Below are 21,047 nucleotides of genomic sequence, written 5' to 3'. Positions count from 1 at the left end.
GGCGGGATGGAGACGGGGTGTCCCCCCCGGCCTGCCCCGCGCTGGGGGCGCAGAGATCGGTGGGGCAGGAAGCAGGAGGCGGGATGGAGACGGGGTGTCCCCCCCGGCCTGCCCCGCGCTGGGGGCGCAGAGATCGGGGGGCAGGAAGCAGGAGGGAGGGAGGCGGGATGGAGACGGGGTGTCCCCCCCGGCCTGCCCCGCGCTGGGGGCGCAGAGATCGGGGGGCAGGAAGCAGGAGGCGGGATGGAGACGGGGTGTCCCCCCCGGCCTGCCCCGCGCTGGAGGCGCAGAGATCGGGGGGCAGGAAGCAGGAGGCGGGATGGAGACGGGGTGTCCCCCCCGGGCTGCCCCGCGCTGGGGGTGCAGAGATCGGGGGGGGGCAGGAAGCAGGAGGCGGGATGGAGACGGGGTGTCCCCCCTGGGCTGCCCGGCGCGGGGGGCGCAGAGATCGGGGGGCAGGAAGCCGGAGGGGGGGAGGCGGGCTGGAGACAGGGTGTCCCCGGCCTGCCCCGCGCTGGGGTGCAGAGATCGGGGGCAGGAAGCAGGAGGCGGGATGGAGCCGGGGTGGCCCCCCCGGGCTGCCCCGCGCTGGGGGCGCAGAGATCGGGGGGCAGGAAGCAGGAGGCGGGATGGAGACGGGGTGTCCCCCCCGGCCTGCCCGGCGCTGGGGGTGCAGAGATCGGGGGGCAGGAAGCCGGAGGCGGGATGGAGACGGGGTGTCCCCCCCGGGCTGCCCCGCGCTGGGGGCGCAGAGATCGGGGGGCAGGAAGCAGGAGGCGGGATGGAGACGGGGTGTCCCCCCCCCGGGCTGCCCGGCGCTGGGGGTGCAGAGATCGGGGGGCAGGAAGCAGGAGGCGGGATGGAGACGGGGTGTCCCCCCCGGCCTGCCCCGCGCTGGGGGCGCAGAGATCGGGGGGCAGGAAGCAGGAGGCGGGATGGAGACGGGGTGTCCCCCCCGGGCTGCCCCGCGCTGGGGGCGCAGAGATCGGGGGGCAGGAAGCAGGAGGCGGGATGGAGACGGGTGTCCCAGGCCTGCCCGGCGCTGGGGGTGCAGAGATCGGGGGGCAGGAAGCAGGAGGCGGGATGGAGACGGGGTGTCCCCCCCCCGGCCTGCCCCGCGCCGGGGGCGCAGAGATCTGGGGAGCAGGAAGCAGGAGGCGGGATGGAGACGGGGTGTCCCCCCCGGGGTGCCCCGCGCTGGGGGCGCAGAGATCGGGGGGCAGGAAGCAGGAGGCGGGATGGAGACGGGGTGTCCCCCCCGGGCTGCCCCGCGCTGGGGGCGCAGAGATCGGGGGGCAGGAAGCAGGAGGCGGGATGGAGACGGGGTGTCCCAGGCTGCCCCGCGCTGGGGCGCAGAGATCGGGGGGCAGGAAGCAGGAGGCGGGATGGAGACGGGGTGTCCCCCCCGGGCTGCCCCGCGCTGGGGGCGCAGAGATCGGGGGGCAGGAAGCAGGAGGCGGGATGGAGACGGGGTGTCCCCCCCGGGCTGCCCCGCGCTGGGGGCGCAGAGATCGGGGGGGCAGGAGGCAGGAGGCGGGATGGAGACGGGGTGTCCCCCCCGGGCTGCCCCGCGCCGGGGGCGCAGAGATCGCGGCAGGAGGCGGCCCGAGGAGCAGCGGGAGGCGGCCGGCGCGGCGAGGCGGGAGGCGAATCACGGGCCCGGCCAGTGAAGGGGGAGCGGGGCCGGGTTGGAAGGAGGGAGAAGCCCCAGAAAGTGACGTCTGTCCCCAGCCCCCCCCATCCCGCCCCCGGCTCTGCCCAGCTGCCCTGGCCCCGCACAAAGGCGGCTTGTCCCGTGGGGCTGGGAGCAGCTGGTACGCGGGGAACAAGGCGGCTGATTGTTAGGGGCCCTGAACTGGGGCTATTCTGCAGCTCCGGGATACGCCAGAGGGGGGCGCCGTGGGGAGCAGGGGGGGCACTGGCTGCACGGGGAGCTCCCGGCTCCTCCAGCCTCGCCAGCAGGGGGCGCTGTGTTCGGGGACCCCAAGAACCCCCCCCCAGTGTCACACCAATTACAATCGTTGTGAAACGTTTATTGCCAGTAAAAGCCAAGATCTTTAGCTTCTCAACACCAGGCAGAGATTAGACGGGGATCAATGTAACAGCAGTTCGGGGGGGCGGGAGGACCCCCCCAATGAAGGAGGGATTGGCGGGAATTCTAATGCCTCCCCAATAATGTTCAGCCGGAGGCGCCCCCTAAATTACAGCCAGGTTCCCCCCCACCTCAGCTCACATTCACCCCAAAACGGCCCCGCCAAATTCACCTCTAAAATGGGGGCTGTTCACCCCCCCAACCGAGCTCTGGGGTCACCCCATAGACACAGCTCACATTCACCCCCCAAACAGCCCCATGGGCGCCGCCCCATGAGACCCAGGCAGCCTCCGAAATCAGCCCTAGGTTCCTCCCAAAAGGCCGTCGTCTTCTGGGTCCCCTCGAGCGAGAGCCGGGGACCCGGGCTCACCCCACACGCAGCCCGCAGGATGCTCATCCCCACGGGTCGCCCCCTCCTCGACTGGCCCCCCGGGGCCTTCTCCGCCACCTGCCCCCCAGGCCCTCCGGGCTCCCCGCACATCAGTGGGGTCCACTGCGCCCCCCTAGCCCCCAGGGTGTCCCCAGCCCCGTGCCCCAGTGGGGTCCCGCTGGGGGTCACAGCTGGGGCACGACGCAGACGCAGGCCACAGCCACGGGGTAGGGCCGGGGCTGCAGGAAGTAGGCGCCGGGCCGGCCGGGGCAGGGCCGCCGGTAATAGACCGTGGTGTTGGCGGTGACCTGCACCGAGTTGCCGCGCAGGTCCCGGTGGTGCGGGGGGGCCAGCGAGACGCAGTGCGGGCAGAGGCACTCGGCCTGCAGCAGGCGAGCCGGGAAGCGGGCCCGGTCGCAGTCCTCCCTGCGGAGAGAGAGGCGCCGTGAGCGAGCGGGACCGGGACCGGGGCCGGGAGAGAGAGAGAGAGAGAGAGAGCGCGACGCGCCGTGAGCGAGCGGGACCGGGACCAGGACCGGGAGAGAGAGAGAGAGAGAGAGAGGGAGAGAGAGCGCGCCGTGGCGAGCCGAGAGAGAGAGAGAGACCGGGGCCGGGGCCGAGAGAGAGAGAGAGAGAGAGAGAGAGAGAGAGAGAGAGGCGCCGTGAGCGAGCGGGACCGGGACCGGGGCCGGGAGAGAGAGAGAGAGAGAGAGAGAGACGCGCCGTGAGCGAGCGGGACCGGGGCCGGGGCCGAGAGAGAGAGAGAGAGAGAGAGAGAGAGAGAGCGACGCGCCGTGAGCGAGCGGGACCGGGGCCGAGAGAGAGAGAGAGAGAGAGAGAGAGAGAGAGAGAGAGACGCGCCGGGAGCGAGCGGGACCGGGGCCGAGAGAGAGAGAGAGAGAGAGAGCGACGCGCTGTGAGCGAGCGAGCGGGACCGGGGCCGAGAGAGAGAGAGAGAGAGAGAGACGCGCCGTGAGCGAGCGAGCGTGACCGTGTGAGAGAGAGAGAGAGAGAGAGAGAGCGACGCACTGTGAGCGAGCGGGACCGGGGCCGAGAGAGAGAGAGAGAGCGACGCGCTGTGAGCGAGCGGGACCGGGGCCGAGAGAGAGAGAGAGAGAGAGAGCGACGCACCGTGAGCGAGCGAGGCCCCGACCGAGAGAGGGAGAGAGAGAGAGAGAGAGAGAGAGACGGGCGGTGAGCGAGCGGGTCCGGGGCCGAGAGAGAGAGAGAGAGAGAGACGCGCCGTGAGCGCGCGGGGCCGGGGCCGAGAGAGAGAGAGAGAGAGAGAGCGACGCACCGTGAGCGAGCGAGCGAGCGGGACCGGGGCCGAGAGAGCGAGCGAGCCGGGGGCCGGGGGCCGGGGGGGGTTGAAGAGGCCGGAACCAGCAGAGGGATCCTACGGCCAAGACAGGAAGCAGATGGGGGTCAGAAACAGGGTCAGTGGGTTCCTGTCAGGGGCCCAGGGTCAGGCCCTGTATTGGGGTACGGGGCTGGGTATCGGGGTGAGGGGTGGGGTCAGGCCCGGTATTAGGGTATGGGGCTGGGTATCGGGGTGAGGGTGGGGTCAGGCCCGGTATTAGGCACGGGGCTGGGTATCGGGGTGAGGGGTGGGGTCAGGCCCGGTATCGGGGTGCAGGGCTGGGTATCGGGGTGAGGGTGGGGTCAGGGCCCGGTATTGGGGTACAGGGGCTGGGTATCGGGGTGAGGGTGGGGTCAGGGCCCGGTATTGGGAGCACGGGGCTGGGTATCGGGGCTCTGGGTGGGGTCAGGCCCGGTATTGGGGTACAGGGCTGGGTATCGGGGCTCTGGGTGGGGTCAGGGCCCGGTATTGGGGTACAGGGGCTGGGTATTGGGGTGAGGGGTGGGGGTCAGGCCCTGTATTGGGGTGCAGGGCTGGGTATTGGGGCTCTGGGTGGGGGTCAGGCCCGGTATTGGGGTGCAGGGCTGGGTATCGGGGCTCTGGGTGGGGGTCAGGCCCGGTATTGGGATACGGGGGGCTGGGTATCGGGGCTCTGGCTGGGGGTCAGGCCCTGTATCGGGGTATGGGAGCTGGGTATCGGGGTGAGGGGTGGGGGTCAGGCCCGGTATTGGGGTGCAGGGCTGGGTATCGGGGCTCTGGGTGGGGGTCAGGCCCGGTATTGGGGTGCAGGGCTGGGTATCGGGGCTCTGGGTGGGGGGCCAGGGCCCGGTATTGGGGTGCAGGGCTGGGTATCGGGGCTCTGGCTGGGGGTCAGGCCCGGTATCGGGGTGCAGGGCTGGGTATTGGGGCTCTGGGTGGGGGGCCAGGGCCCGGTATTCGGGTGCAGGGCTGGGTATTGGGGCTCTGGGTGGGGGTCAGGCCCGGTATTGGGGTGCAGGGCTGGGTATCGGGGCTCTGGGTGGGGGCCAGGCCCGGTATTGGGGTGCAGGGCTGGGTATTGGGGCTCTGGGTGGGGGTCAGGCCCGGTATTGGGGTGCAGGGCTGGGTATCGGGGCTCTGGGTGGGGGCCAGGCCCGGTATTGGGGTGCAGGGCTGGGTATTGGGGCTCTGGCTGGGGGTCAGGCCCGGTATTGGGGTGCAGGGCTGGGTATCGGGGCTCTGGGTGGGGTCAGGCCCGGTATTGGGGTGCAGGGCTGGGTATTAGGGCTCTGGGTGGGGGTCAGGCCCGGTATCGGGGTGCAGGGCTGGGTATCGGGGCTCTGGGTGGGGGTCAGGCCCGGTATAGGGGTGCAGGGCTGGGTATCGGGGCTCTGGGTGGGGGTCAGGCCCGGTATTGGGGTGCAGGGCTGGGTATCGGGGCTCTGGGTGGGGTAAGGCCCCGGAATGGGGTGCAGGGCAGGGTAACGGGGCTCTGGGTGGGGGTCAGGCCCGGTATGGGGGTGCAGGGCTGGGTATCGGGCTCTGGGTGGGGTCAGGCCCGGTATTGGGGTGCAGGGCTGGGTATCGGGGCTCTGGGTGGGGGTCAGGCCCGGTATCGGGGTGCAGGGCTGGGTATCGGGGCTCTGGGTGGGGGTCAGGCCCGGTATTGGGGTGCAGGGCTGGGTATCAGGGCTCTGGGTGGGGCCAGGCCCGGTTGGGGTGCAGGGCTGGGTATCGGGGCTCTGGGTGGGGGTCAGGCCCGGTATTGGGGTGCAGGGCTGGGTATCGGGGCTCTGGGTGGGGGTCAGGCCCGGTATCGGGGTGCAGGGCTGGGTATCGGGGCTCTGGGTGGGGGCCAGGGCCCAGTATTGGGGTGCAGGGCTGGGTATCGGGGCTCTGGGTGGGGGTCAGGCCCGGTATCGGGGTGCAGGGCTGGGTATCGGGGGAAGGAAGGGGGCCCAGGGATGGACAGAGCGAGAAGGGCTCTGGGACGGAGGGAGGAAGGGAAGGGGGATCGGGCTCTGGATGGACAGAGCGAGGAAGGAGGGCGGAGGGCGGAGGGAGGGGGAAGGGGGCCCGGGACGGAGGGATGGACAGAGCGAGGAACTGAGGGACGGAGGGAGCTGAAGGGAAGCCCGGGACTGGAGGGATGGACAGAGCGAGGAAGGCCAGGGACGGAGGAGGAAGAAGGGGGACCCAGGACCCAGAGGGATGGACAGCAGCAGGAAGGGAGGGACAGAGAGAGAAGGAAGGGGGAGGGGACGGAGGGATGGACAGAGCGAGGAGCACAGAGCAATGGAGGGAAGGGGGACGCGGGGACGGAGGGATGGACAGAGCGAGGAAGGGAGGGACGGAGGGAGGAAGGGAAGGGGGACGCGGGGACGGAGGGATGGACAGAGCGAGGAAGGGAGGGACGGAGGGAGGAAGGGAAGGGGGACGCGGGGACGGAGGGATGGACAGAGCGAGGAAGGGAGGGACGGAGGGAGGAAGGGAAGGGGGACGCGGGGACGGAGGGATGGACAGAGCGAGGAAGGGAGGGACGGAGGGAGGAAGGGAAGGGGGACGTGAGGACGGAGGGATGGACAGAGCGAGGAAGGGAGGGACGGAGGGACGGAGGGAGGAAGGGAAGGGGGACGCGGGGACGGAGGGATGGACAGATCGAGGAATGGAGGGACGGAGGGAGGAAGGGAAGGGGGACGTGAGGACGGAGGGATGGACAGAGCGAGGAAGGGAGGGACGGAGGGACGGAGGGAGGAAGGGAAGGGGGACGCGGGGACGGAGGGATGGACAGAGCGAGGAAGGGAGGGACAGAGGGAGGAAGGGAAGGGGTACGTGGGGACGGAGGGATGGACAGAGCGAGGAAGGGAGGGACGGAGGGAGGAAGGGAAGGGGGACGCGGGGACGGAGGGATGGACAGAGCGAGGAAGGGAGGGACGGAGGGAGGAAGGGAAGGGGGACGCGGGGACGGAGGGATGGACAGAGCGAGGAAGGGAGGGACGGAGGGACGGAGGGAGGAAGGGAAGGGGGACGCGGGGACGGAGGGATGGACAGAGCGAGGAAGGGAGGGACGGAGGGAGGAAGGGAAGGGGACGCAGGGACAGAGGGATGGACAGAGCGAGGAAGGATGGACGGAGGGACGGAGGAGGAAGGGAAGGGGCACAGGGACGGAGGGATGGACAGAGCGAGGAAGGAGGGACGGAGGGAGGAAGGGAAGGGGGACGTGAGGACGGAGGGATGGACAGAGCGAGGAAGGGAGGGACGGAGGGACGGAGGGAGGAAGGGAAGGGGTACGCAGGGACGGAGGGATGGACAGAGCGAGGAAGGGAGGGACGGAGGGAGGAAGGGAAGGGGGACGCGGGGACGGAGGGATGGACAGAGCGAGGAAGGGAGGGACGGAGGGAGGAAGGGAAGGGGGACGCGGGGACGGGTTGCCCCCCCCCCCCAGCACCCAGCAAGCCGTGGGATCAGCCCCCAGGCCGTGCGCGGCGCGAGCCAGCGGAACTCCCTGCCACTTACTGAGCCGTTGTCACCCGCACACCCCGAGCCAGGCTTGTCCGGGGCGGGGCCCTGCCCCCCAACCCGGGGAGGGCCCTTGGGGGCCGTGGTGCCGGAGGGCCTGGCTGGAGGACAAGGCCTAGGTAGAAACCAGGCGTCCTGGCCCAGAGCCGCTCCCCGCTCCGACCCCCAGACCCCACTCCCCTCCCAGAGCTGGGGATGGAACCCAGGCGTCCGGTGCTTACCAGCAGCAGCTCCGCCATCCCCGCTCCAACCCCCAGACCCCACTCCCCTCCCAGAGCTGGGGATGGAACCCAGGCGTCCGGTGCTTACCAGCAGCAGCTCCTCCATCTCCGCTCCGACCCCCAGACCCCACTCCCCTCCCAGAGCTGGGGATGGAACCCAGGCGTCCGGTGCTTACCAGCAGCAGCTCCGCCATCCCCGCTCCGACCCCCAGACCCCACTCCCCACCCAGAACATGGGATGGAACCCAGGCGTCCGGTGCTTACCAGCAGCAGCTCCGCCATCCCCGCTCCAACCCCCAGACCCCATTCCCCTCCCAGAGCTGGGGATGGAACCCAGGCGTCCGGTGCTTACCAGCAGCAGCTCCGCCATCCCCGCTCCGACCCCCAGACCCCACTCCCCTCCCAGAGCTGGGGATGGAACCCAGGCGTCCGGTGCTTACCAGCAGCAGCTCCGCCATCCCCGCTCTGCTCCGGCACCTGTGACCTGCCCATGCGGTGAGTCCCGGCTTTATAGCCGGCAACTTTCCATTGGTCACACGATGCAAATTTTTTTTCCTGATGCTCCCTTCGGAGCAGGGTAATTTCCAGCCCTCACAATCCCACAGCACCCCAAGCCAGGCTCAGGAATGGGAAGCAGTGGGGGGGGGGGGGGGGCTGGGCTGGCAGGGGGCTGCGGGTCGGGAGTGAGGGGCACTGGCAGGGCTGGGGGGGCCAGGGCTGGGCTGGCAGGGGGCTGCGGGTCAGGAGTGAGGGGCGCCGGCAGGATGGGAGGGGCAGGGCTGGGCTGGCAGGGGCTGCGGGTCGGGAGTGAGGGGCGCTGGCAGGATGGGGGGGGCAGGACTGGGCTGGCAGGGGCTGCGGGTCGGGAGTGAGGGGCACCGGCAGAGCTGGGCGGGGCTGGGCTAGCAGGGGCTGCGGGTCGGGAGTGAGGGGCACCAGCAGGGGGCGGGCCTGGGCTAGCAGGGGCTGCGGGTCGGGAGTGAGGGGCACTGGCAGGGCTGTGGGGGGCAGGGCTGGGCTCGCCGGGGCTGCGGGTCGGGAGTGAGGGGCACCGGCAGAGCTGGGCGGGGGCAGGGCTGGCAGGGGCTGCGGGTCGGGAGTGAGGGGCACTGCGAGGGCAGGGGGCAGGGCTGGGCTAGCAGGGGCTGCGGGTCGGGAGTGAGGGGCACCGGCAGGGCTGGGGTGGGGCTGGGCTGGCAGGGGCTGCGGGTCAGGAGTGAGGGGCGCCGGCTGGATGGGTGGGGCAGGGCTGGGCTGGCAGGGGCTGCGGGTCGGGAGTGAGGGGCGCTGGCAGGATGGGGGCAGGACTGGGCTGGCAGGGGCTGCGGGTCGGGAGTGAGGGGCACCGGCAGAGCTGGGCGGGGCTGGGCTAGCAGGGGCTGCGGGTCGGGAGTGAGGGGCACCAGCAGGGGGCCGGGCGGGGCTGGCTGGGGCTGCGGGTCGGGAGTGAGGGGCACTGGCAGGGCTGTGGGGGGCAGGGCTGGGGTGGCAGGGGCTGCGGGTCGGGAGTGAGGGGCACCGGCAGAGCTCGGCGGGGGGCAGGGCCGGGCTGGCAGGGGCTGCGGGTTGGGACTCGGGAGTTAGGGGCATGGGCAGGGCTGAGGGGGGCAGGGCTGGGCTGGCAGGGGCTGCGGGTTGGGAGTGAGGGGCACCGGCAGGGCTGGGGGGGGCAGGGCCGGGCTGGCAGGGGCTGCGGGTTGGGAGTGAGGGGCACCGGCAGAGCTGGGCGGGGGGCAGGGCTGGGCTAGCAGGGGCTGCGGGTCGGGAGTGAGGGGCACCGGCAGAGCTGGGCGGGGGGCTGGGCTGGGCTGGCAGGGGCTGCGGGTCGGGAGTGAGGGGCACCACCATCGCCATCACTAGGGGTTGCCCAGCCTGGGGAGCCTGGGTCTAGCTGCCCCTGTCTTCAGTCGCCAGCTGCTGGAGTCGGCGCAGCTTGGCCAAGGGTCAGGGCCCAGCTCCGGGGGCAGGGGAGGGAAAAGCCTGGCTGGATTGTGGCAGAAATCAGCCACCATGTTTAATGCTTGGGGGGAGGGGGGTGTCACTATAGTGAGACTCAGATGAAGAAACCTCAGCCACAGCTGGGAGAGAACCCAGGAGTCCTGGTTCCCAGCCCCCCCTGCTCTAACCCACCAGCCCCCACTCCCCTCCCAGAGCTGGGAGAGAACCCAGGAGTACTGGCTACCAGCCCCCTGCTCTAACCCACCAGCCCCACTCCTCCCAGCGCGGGGAGAGAACCCAGGAGTCCGGGCTCCCAGCCCCCCCTGCTCTAACCCACCAGCCCCCACTCCCCTCCCAGAGCTGGGAGAGAACCCAGGAGTCCTGGCTCCCAGCCCCCCCTGCTCTAACCCACCAGCCCCCACTCCCCTCCCAGAGCTGGGAGAGAACCCAGGAGTCCTGGCTCCCAGCCCCCCCGGCGCTAACCCACCAGCCCCCACTCCCCTCCCAGAGCTGGGAGAGAACCCAGGAGTCCTGGCTCCCAGCCCCCCCTGCTCTAACCCACCAGCCCCCACTCCCCTCCCAGAGCTGGGAGAGAACCCAGGAGTCCTGGCTCCCAGCCTGCCCGTACAGTGACAAGCCAAGTGGGGGCATTAATTCAGGGCTTCCCCTGGTATATTCCACCCCCAGAGATCCCCAGCCCCCTCCCCAAGTCTCCCAGGCCCCCAGCTCTCCCATGACCTCTGCCCCCTCAGCCCCTCTCTGCGACCCCTAGGACACCCCTGGGACCCGCCAGCTCCCCTGAGGGCAGCCCACAGTTGGGGGGGGCGCTGGCCACACGGGGGCGGGGGCGGGGTCCGGTCTCTGGGGAACACAGGGATTGTTTGGGAACCGGTTTCCGTGGGCAGGCGGATTTGCATGGGATGCCGGGGAGTCACCCTGCCGGTGGCGCCGATCCAAACCACAAAACACCAGTGCCCATGACAACACAAACAACCCGGGCGAACGGGCAGGGGCTGCGGGTCGGGAGTGAGGGGCACCGGCAGGGCTGGCAGGGGCTGCGGGTCGGGAGTGAGGGGCACCGGCAGGGCTGGGGGGCAGGGGCTGCGGGTCGGGAGTGAGGGGCACCGGCCGGGCTGGCAGGGGCTGCGGGTCGGGAGTGAGGGGCACCGGCAGGGCTGGGGGGGGCAGGGGCTGCGGGTCGGGAGTGAGGGGCACCGGCAGAGCTGGGGATGGCAGGGCTGGGCTGGCAGGGGCTGCGGGTCGGGAGTGAGGGGCACCGGCAGGGCTGGGGGGGCAGGGGCTGCGGGTCGGGAGTGAGGGGCACTGGCAGGATCAGGGGGGCCAGGGGGCTGCGGATTGGCAGGGGCGGCTCTAGCAATTTCGCTGCCCCAAGCAGGGTGGCACGCCGTGGGGGGTTGTGACAAAGTGGGACTGGTCGCACTGGGGGCTGGGGACAGATCCTAAGTATCTAGCAGCAAAAGTCCATGCAGCAAATGCCTGACACTGTCTCCTAGCAACAGCTGGCCGGGCCCCTCCCTGCAAAGGTGCATCTAAAGGTGTTGGAGCCAAAGGGGTCAGGCGACCTCCTGGCCCGGGAAGGAGGGGAGCAGAGAGGAGGGGCTGGGGGGGGCAGACTGGGGCTGGCTGGGGAAAGGGGGGAAGCAGGGACAGGGCTCTGATCCCCGAGGGGGGCTGTGGGGCCCCAAGATGGACCTAACAGGGGGGATCCTGTTATCTGTGCCTGCAAGACCCATGCTGGACTGTGTCCTGTCGGCTAAATAAACCTGCTGCGTTACTGGCTGGCTGAGAGTCCTGGGGAATCGCAGGGAGCCGGGGGTGCAGGGCCGGACTCCCCCACACGCCGTGACAACTGGTGGCAGCGGTGGGATGACTGCACCCCGTGGACAGCGCTTCCTGCAGTGAGTGACTGGGGAGCAGTAAAACAAAGGGGCGATTCACCCCTGGGGCAGTGTGCCCAGTGAGAAGGACTTTGCAGTAACAGGGTCCCCTGGGGGATCACAGCGAGCGATCCCCGGGGCGGAGGAGTCTGCAGCTCGACCCTGGCAGAGAGGGGGTGACCTCAAGGACTGGCACACTAGGGGTCCCCCTGGAACCCGGGGGGAGCGGCGAGCACCCCGGCCTGCGAGCGGCCAGCAGGAAGATGTTTGCCAAGTGGCGCAAGTGTGACTAACTCCACCAGAGAGGTCCTTTGGGGCCATCTGCCTGTCCCCAGTCAGGGTAAAGGAGGAGGGGTTGGGGGGTGGGGCCCAGCACTCCACCCCAAAAAATCAGCTGCTACAAAAACGCAACAATAACAAGTTAACAACTTTTAGCCTGGAAAAAAGAAAGGGTCTTCAAGCAAATGCATGATGCATGGGGTGGTGTGAAAGAGGAAGCCAGCGATCCCACATTGCAGCCAGCCAGAGGAGCAGGAGCACCTGGGCACCACCTGGAATGTAGAGGACCATGTGTCAGTCAAGGAGGTTGCAGCAGAGAGGCAGCAGACAAGAGGAGCAGCAACAACCATTAGCAGAGCATTAGCGAGACAGGAGCTGGACAAGCTGACTGGACACAGGAGACTGTTGACTGTTGCTGTATTCAGGACACATGAACAGAACACACACACCACACCACACAGGGTAGGCTTGATGTGATGTCCAAACAGGCACAGAGGGTTGGGGTGCACATGGATCATCAGATCCTCATCAACTCAACATCCTTCAGAAATGAAATGAAGAGGAGATGAAGAATGTCAACCAATGACAGTGAAAACACACTACAAGAACTAGGACTACAAAAGACTACTTTTTTACAGAAGACTCTAGAAATATTAGACACAGACCCAGACATTACATTACCATCCTTATACAAGAGACTAATGTGGTTCTGGTGGGGCTGTGCAAGCAGAGGGGGCAGCGCCATGGGAAGCTCACCAAGGCCCAGCTGATGGCCCGGCTGGAGGAGAGAGACCGCGTCAATGAACCGATCCCGGTCTCTGAGGGAAGCAGCCGGGCAGATGCAGTGCAGGTACCAGTGTCTGTCCCCGCTGGGAGGGGTCAGCCGGCCGCTGAGGGCTCCCCGAGACCCCCCACCCCTAGGCGTAGGGGGAGGGGGAGCCCAGCGACTACCGAGGGCTCAGCGGCCAGCAGGGGATCGTCCCGGCGGAGCTCCCTGTCCCTGGAGCGGAGGCGGCTGGAATACGACAGGGAGGCGCTCGAGTTAAGGAGGCAAGAACTGAGACAGGAGCGAGAGAAGCAGAAGCAGCGGGAACACGAGGAGAGGGAGAAGGAGAAACAACGTAAACATGAGCTGGAGCTGGCCCGGCTGAGGAGCAGGGAGGCCCCGGCTGCGGTGAGTGAGGGGGGGCCCAAGCCTACAAAGAGCTTTGATAAGAACTTCCTGGCCCGGCGGAAGGAGGGGGAGGACATAGACACCTTCCTGACGGCCTTTGAGAATGCCTGCGAGCTGCACCAGGTTGCCCCTGCAGACAGGATCCGGTGCCTCACCCCCTTACTGGACTCCACCGCCGTGGAGGTGTACAGCCGAATGAGAGGGGAGGAGGCGCGGGACTACAACCTGTTCAAAGAGGCCCTGCTCCGCGAGTTTGGGCTGACCCCGGAGATGTGCCGGAAGAGGTTCCGGGGTCAACGTAAGACCCGGGAGATCACCTACCTACAACTGGTCAACCGGGCGCAGGGGTACACCCGCAAGTGGACGGCTGGGGCCCAAACTAGAGAGGACCTGCTTGACCTATTCATACTGGAGCACCTGTATGAGCAGTGCCCGTCGGACCTGAGGCTGTGGTTGATGGACCAGAAGCCGGAGAACCCGCAGCATGCAGGCCGGCTGGCCGACCAATACATGGACAGTCGGGCAGGGGATGGCAGGGAGGCGTCTCGAAGGAGCAGGTCTGCCTCGACGCAGAGAGAGAGTCACCATGGGACCTCCCAGAAGGGGCCGAGGGAGGGCCCCCACCAAAGGGAAACATCTGGCGTCAGGTCCAGCCGACCCCCGCGAGGGGACCCACGAGACATGGGCTGCTATCAATGTGGCCAACAAGGCCACCTGCGGTCCCAGTGCCCCAAGCTCCGGGACAAACTGAGCAGACCAACCCCCCACCGGGTTAACTGGGTAGAGACCCAGCCGGATGAGGGGCAGCATTCGCAGGAAAGGGGGGTTGGCTGCGTACCACCTGCAAAGGAGGGAGGGGGGCCCCGGGTCGGCCCCTCCGAGGGGCTGGATGCTCCCCGCCCTGAGTTTTGGGTTTACAGGGTGGGCACGGGGCTGCCCTTCCGGAGCGAGTGCCTTGTTCCCCTGGAGGTAGACGGGAGGGAGGTCACTGGGTACTGGGATACGGGCGCAGAGGTGACGCTGGCCCGGCCCGAGGTGGTGGACCCAGATCGGATGGTGCCCAACACCTACCTGACCCTGAGGGGTGTGATCGGGACCCCATTCAAGGTGCCTGTAGCGAGGGTGCACCTGAAGTGGGGGGACAAGGAGGGCCCCAAGGACGTGGGGGTGCACCCACATTTGCCCACGGAGGTGTTAATGGGGGGGATCTCGAGGACTGGCCCAGTAACACCCAGGGTGCCCTGGCCGTGAACCGTAGTCAGAGTCGGCGCAGGGCTCTGCACCCTGACACCGGGGAAGGTTCTCTGCCCGGGGCACCGGACCCTGACCCGGTGGGGAGGGAACGCCCAGGGACAGGGCTCAGAGAGGCTGTGGCCCCAGACCCAGCCGGTGAGAGAGAGCAGATCCCCGCCCTGCCCCAGCGGCTGAGTTCCAGGCCGCGGTGCGGGAAGACCCCTCCCTGCGGAGGATAGGGGACCTGGCCAGCCTCGGGGGGGGGACAGACCATGGGGGGAGGTGGCCGGAAAAGGTTCCTGTGGGAGAAGGGGTTCCTGTACCGAGAATGGGCTCCCCCAGGGAAGATGGAGTCAGGGGGGATCAGGAGGCAGCTGGTGGTACCCCAGGAGTATCGCCACCAGCTGCTGTGCCAGGCCCATGACATTCCCCCCTCAGGGCACCAGGGAGCCTGGCGTACCCAGCAGCGGCTGCTGCAGAACTATTACTGGCCTGGGGTCTTTGCCCATGTCCGGCAGCACTGCCGCTCCTGTGCCCCCTGCCAGAGGGGGGGGAAGGTGGCTGTAAGACCCTCGCCCCGCCCCGAGGAGCCTGTCCAGAGGGGGGCCAGGGTCAGAAGGGGGGCTCTGAGCCGAGAGAGCCCGAATCACAGCCCCCCAGACTGGAACGTGGGGAGGAGGCCCCAGCCCCGCGTGCACCCCAGGGGTACTGGGGTGGGGAAAGGGCGTGGGCGGCATAAGGCTTCCCCCCTGCAACCTGCAAGTGCCCTCGAGTCCCCCCGACCTACAGGGGGGCAGGAAACGGGAATGACCTGGGGTAACTCTCCCCCCAGAACGGGGGGGACCCTGGGGCCTCTGTGGGAATGTAGGTGGGTTCTGTCTGTTACAGCTCCATTTTGTTTCTTAAAGCTGCCCCCTTACTCCATTTTGTTCTTGTTCTCCTCTGTGGCCGCCCCTCCCTGGCTGTTAAGTTGTTTACCAGGGCCTCTGCCCTTCTCAGAGGGAGGGCCCCTTGTGCTAGGTGGGACCACTGCCCTGTTCAAAGGGTTAGTCCTGTTATCACCTTGTTAAAACCTGGGCTTGGTGTAGGGTGGGCTCTGTCCAGAGCTGCAAGACCATTTGTGTTTTTAGGATCCTGGGCATGAGTCACACCTCTGGGCTCAGGACTAGTCCAGACATGTCTTGGTGGCTGCCTGCAGGGTTTTTTTCTCTGCCTTCTCTCCTACCTGTAAGAGGGGGAGCCAATCAGAGTTACTGGCGGGAAGCTGCCAGGGTTTGCCTTTATAAACAGACATTTTTTGAACAGACTTCAGAAAGGTTCCTGCATTGCTGCCTGGTCTGATCAGCCAGAGGTTCTGGGGGTCCTTTCTCCGCTCTCGTTTTATTTTTGAGCGTACCCCCGTTTTTGAACCCCCCCCCCGAAGAACGAATTGCTGCCTGAGAGATCTCCTGATTATCAAGACTGTACCGAGCCCAGGGGCGGCTCTAGAAATCGGGCTGCCCCAAGCAGCGCGGAGCGCTGCGCCGCCCTTCCCCGGTCCCGCGGCGGGTCCCCTCTTCCCGCGGCTCTGGTAGAGCTCCCGCCGGCAGGCCTGCGGCAAGTCCACCAGAGCCCGGGACCAGCGGACCTGCCGCAGTCATGCCTGCGGGAGCTCAACCGGAGCCGCGGGAAGACGGGACCCGCCGCAGTCATGCCTGCGGCAGGTCTGCTTGTCCCAGGCTCCGGTGGACCTGCCGCAGGCATGCCGGCGGGAGCTCCACCGGAGCCAAATGCCGCCTCCCCGGGAAACGGCCGCCCCAAGCGCCTGCTTGGCGCGCTGGTGTCTAGAGCCGCCCCTGACCGAGCCTTCTGATGTTCTTGCTGCTTCTGCCTCTGCTGCTGCCTTGGGGGATGGTAAGAATCCCTCTGTGAAACTTTCTACACTTTTATTTTATTATTTTAGCTGCTGGCTCTGTCTCCCCAGCACACAGACTCAAGCTAAACCTTGGTCTGTGTTTTAAAACCTCTCTCTTAAACCCCGTGGCACTCTGCCACTGCAAATGAGTTTGTGCTGCTGCTAAGTTCTGCTCCTGTGGGCTTTGCCCTGGACTGTTTTCAGCTGTATCCACTGCTGCAGTCACACCCGCCCCCTTTGGAGCTGTGTCCTGCACACACCACTCAGCCCTCTGGAACTACCCTTAGCACCCTTTAAGTTAAGTTTAGCTTTATACTCTGTAAGTTCGGCTTAGAGAATTGTTGCATTGTGTTTTGTTACTTGCTAATTTGTGTAGTCTTGGTTAAGCTAGATCATAGATAAGATTTTGCTGTGTTCTGTATAATTGTAATTAAGTCTCTTCCCACTGCACCCCCCCCCCCCAGCTTCTCTGTGTCCTTCTACCTTGTTACACTCTCTCTGCTGCTTAAAACTTGCAGCCTGTTTGCTCTGTGTGTCTGTGTCTCTGTGCTCCTACTGCCAAACCTCAATTGTATTGCTGAAGTCTAGCACAAAACCCCATGGGTTACTTTTCCTCTCTGATACCCCTCACATTCTACATTTACACCACTGTGACACATTTTACCTAAAATTGTTCATTATTTAACAGATTTTTCCATAACTATTAGTTGGTTATATGCTGCTGTGACACCTTTTTACATAGAAATCGCTAGCTACCTGTTACATTTATACTTCAGTGTTAGTTGGTTACCCACTGTATTGTACCCTGCTGTGTTGTACCCCACTATTGAAACCCCCTTACTGTTCACCAAAAAGAAACCCCTCCCCAATTGTCTACCTTAACAAACCCCATACCCCTCACTATTGAATTTTCCCTGTTTTTGCATTTTCTTAATAAAGTTTGTTTTGCACCCCACCCGTGTGGTAATTGCTCCCTAAGATCCCATATACCTGCTGGCAGGGACATGGCGTCACAAACAGGATCTTGGGGTAACAATTACTGCCCTCCCTGTCCCTGGAAAGAGGCCAAGACCTCTGGGACAGAGGAAGATCAAACCAACCACCTACAATACCACTTGCTGCAAAGCAAAGAGCAGCCTGAGGCCCTAGAATGGGTCTGTACTTTGGCAATGGCCAGAGCTCCAGGGTGTATACCACCCACCTGGGGCTCACTGATGTGGGGTGCCTCCTAACCTGCCACCCCACATTCAGGGCCAGCCCTGCTGATTCCAGCCTCCGGCCAATCTGCACTAAGGCAGGAGAGCCAGCCGCAGATTCAGATCCTACCCGCCTCTGGAGAGAGATGGGAAGGGTCATGAAAGCCTGCGGGGGGGCCCATCTAAGCTCACCCCTGAACCTCGAATTTTGCAGGGGTCCCCCACCCCCCAGATATTAACAGAACTGGTGCAGAAGCTGGATGAAATTCGGAAGCCCAAGAAACTGTGGCATGACATATATAAGCCCCAAAAGGTAGCCACAGTTACCTATGAGATCCTGGCTCAGGCCCTTGATAAACTAACTGTTTTCCATGGGGCCCTAATGACCTCGGCCCAGGAGGCCACTAGCCAGCCTAGCCAGGAGGGACCACCACTGACCCCAAGCCTGCCCAGTCCCAATAAATCCCCTGAAAAACCACCCCCATATACCCACCCAGAGGCCTCATCTCCCCTCAAGAAAACCCCACTATACCCAGCCCTACCATCAGCCCCTCTAGAGGCCCAAGCCCATGGACCTGCACCCACTGTCAGCTCTGGTGAAGCCCTGCCGGTATCCATCAGTCGTATAAAGGTTGATGACCAGGGCAACACCACACAGGTGACAGAACTCCGGCCCCGCTCCAAAGCAGGGATGAAGGAGTTAATCTCAGACACCGCTAGGGGGGCCAATGAGCCGCCACTACTGTGGCTAGGCCGCTTGGCCCTGGAACATGGACAGGAGCTAGTGGATAGGGAAGAGGGCATAGCACTAGCCAGGACCAGTAGCTGGTCCCGGGGTCTCTCAGGGAGCCCGGTGATATCTAACACTGCATGGCCCCTGACTGCCCCAGCCCTGGCCTTCCTCCATTCACAGCACTCCCTTCAAGGGGGCCAAGTCCCCAGAGGAAGCGTCAAGGACATCCCTTCCTGAGATGTGCCATCGCAGGGGGGTCCATCATGCTGTGGTCCCCTACCCTGCACCCTCTCGGACTTACTCAGGCCCAGATTAACCAGGTCAATGCCTTCAGGCATGTTATTGACCCCACCGAGATACCTATAGCCGAAGCTGCCATTGACTTAGCCATGGATAGCAGTACCACCCCTGACACTGGGGCAGTTCTGTGGCTAAGGGGGTACGCTAGGCGCCCCATTGGGTGACTCTATGAAGCCCTCGAGAAAATAAGATGGCCCTCAGCCCAAGCTCTACCCATCAGTCCCCCCCCACCACACGCCAGTTCACAACCCAGGTCCCAGTACTCACAGCACTCATTTACAGAACGCAAAATCTTTGGGTTCTTACTGTACAAGGCCCTCACTAAGGAGGTTGTCCGTAAGCTCAATAGTGAGCAGCAAAGAGCCTTGGCCATAGCTCTGGGATGGGAAGGGCGCCCAGAACCTTCCCAGCCAAAAAACGGGTAGCGGCCGGGTGCTTGGCGGCGGCCAGCACCCGGCCAGGGGACCCCCGTCCCTATTATCCGCTAGTTTCTGACAAGGGTCTTGTCATCCCCTCTTTGCTGGACAGGGGGGCACAGGTGTCCATTGTACCCCCTCACGTCCCTCACACTCCCACAGGACACACCATTTCTGTGCAAGGCCTCAATAGCACAGAGCCCCGCTCAGAGGTAATGGTACATGCCCACATGAACCACACACCAGTAACATTTCGGGCCCTAGTGGGACCCATGCCCCTCCTTGGGGTTCAGGAGCTGCGGCGTTTTAAACTGGCCAAAGCCGTGCTCGATGCACTACCAGTCACCCTATCGGGTGCCAGTGCCCCCCACGAGCCTGAACTGCCCAACCCCACACCCTGGAAATACAGACCCACACCCACAGATGGGCCTGTGGGCATGGCCAGGCTTGCTGTCCAGTGTGCTCTCCCATGGGGTAAATCTGCCACAGGCACCCTAAAGGGGCCTCATGTGGAACTTCTCCCATACCTCAGCTTCACCCCGGCCCCCCAGTTCCAGGGAGCCCCTGCTACTTGGGAGCGACTTGTTTACCAGGCCCAAGAGGTATTTGGACATTGGGCCCTCAAGTCCTCCTCCACCACAGCTCCCACTGAGCCGGGGGCTATTGGCCAACTAAGTGCCTATGCCCCTTGGATTGTATCTGATGGGGGCCCATCGCCTTCTCCCCGAGCAGGAATGCTGTGTGCTACCTGTAATACCCTCAAAGTTAAACCCTTAGATTTTTGCAGCTCAGCTCAGAAGGCCGAAGCAGAAGGCGTCCTGTTGGCAGCCTCTCACATTGTGGCAGCCCGCCCGAAAACACGTGTGGTCCTGGGAGTGGACTCAAGCTGCTGCGTGTCCATCCTGGTGGGAGAAGGACGGCCCACCGCTCATGAAGGAATATGGGCACAGGTTACTCAACTGGCAGCACAGTCCAAGCTGCCATGGTTTGTTACCCATTGTCCTTCACACAGGTCTGACAGTAACCCTCTTCATTCCAGCCTGGATCCACAACTCCGAGAATATAAGTGTAACACATCCCAGGTTAACATGATCTCTTGCAGCGATCCCTTCATCACCTGGCTCCATAAAGAGTGGGGGCACCTGCCTGCCCGTGCCCTACATCAGCTGGTGACTGACCGAGGGAGACGAACATCGAGTGTGTCTAGGCAGCAGTGCACCCAAGCTGTCCAAGGGTGTCTGAGCTGCCAACAGGCACGAGTCACTAACAAGCCTGTCTACGCTCATGGTGCTTATAGCCCTGAGCACTTTAGCCCGGGTAAAACCTGGCAGATGGACCTCATTGGCCCCCTCCCGGGGGCAAAACAGTATCTAATGTGTTCTCCCCTCAGGTGATCTACTGCACCAGCTGTTTCTATAGCCCTTCTCCAGGTAATTGCTGCCTGGGGGGCACCCGAAGAGATCCAGACCAATGGAGGGCCACCGTTCACCAGTAGCGCTCTAGACCAGACGGTGTCCCAGTGGGGGGAATCAGTCGCCATGATTGCCGCCCCGCCTCGAGAAAACCCCCTGGTTGCCTGGTTGAGAGCCTACGCCCTACAGGAGGTCCTCATCGGGAACCTGTCAGATGTCCCCCCATCACACGATTGCGTTGCCTGTACAAGACCAGAGGCCTCAGAGGGAGGGTCCCCCTTCCTCTGGGAGTTCCTCCCCCTCACGAACCTGACTCCACAGCATCCAGCTTCAGCCTACAACGACACAGACTGGGTTCATCGGCCTCTGTCCACGTGCCACGCCACCAGTGACGCCCTCACTAACCTAGCCAGCTACGCCGAGCAGAACCGTCTTCTGATCCAGACCAACCTACAGAAGGACTTTTGTGTTGCCTTAGAGGACCCTGATCCTCGCTTTAAGGGCCAATGTTGCCTGCACCTTCAGCCTGGGTGGAACAACATCTCAGCCGTGGCTGACCAACTGTCCTCCTTCGCCACGCAGATTCGTAAGGAGCGTAAGCAGTGGGATCCTGGGCCCAGTCCATTGAGCAGTGGCTTATTACTGTTGCTTTTATTCTTGTAGCCTTTTTGTTGGGGATGGCAGTGGTCAAGCAGCTAATTCGTAAGGTTGTGTCAGCCCTGCCTTTGCAGGTGAGGTATTCCTCCATCCCCTTGGACAGCAGCAAACCACCACCTCCATACTACGATGACGACGACTTGTAAAACACCCCTTTTTTTTTCTTCTTCTTTTCTTTTTTTTTTTTTGGTCTTTGCATGGGACATCTCCCTCACAGCCCGTTCAGGTCGGCCAGGGGGCCATGTCTGTTACAGCTCCATTTTGTTTCTTAAAGCTGTCCCCTTACTCCATTTTGTTCTTGTTCTCCTCTGTGGCCGCCCCTCCCTGGCTGTTAAGTTGTTTACCAGGGCCTCTGCCCTTCTCAGAGGGAGGGCCC

General features: G+C 64.8%; 1 protein-coding gene across 1 annotated transcript; it reads right to left on the bottom strand.

The window, feature by feature from the left end:
- Positions 1 to 2,647: 2,647 nt before the first annotated feature.
- On the bottom strand, positions 2,648 to 19,503 carry IL25 (interleukin 25). Its single transcript, XM_039498762.1, has 3 exons — positions 19,439 to 19,503; positions 3,760 to 3,858; positions 2,648 to 2,888 (listed from the first exon to the last, which is right to left on the bottom strand). Exons 1-3 carry the CDS (start codon positions 19,501 to 19,503, stop codon positions 2,648 to 2,650), a joined length of 405 nt encoding a protein of 134 aa, XP_039354696.1.
- Between the last annotated feature and the right edge of the window lie 1,544 nt (positions 19,504 to 21,047).

Source organism: Mauremys reevesii, linkage group 13, assembly GCF_016161935.1.
Source record: "Mauremys reevesii isolate NIE-2019 linkage group 13, ASM1616193v1, whole genome shotgun sequence".
NCBI lineage: Eukaryota > Metazoa > Chordata > Testudines > Geoemydidae > Mauremys > Mauremys reevesii.
Note: the sequence above shows the minus strand (reverse complement) of the source record. Positions and strands in the feature narration are given on the sequence as shown.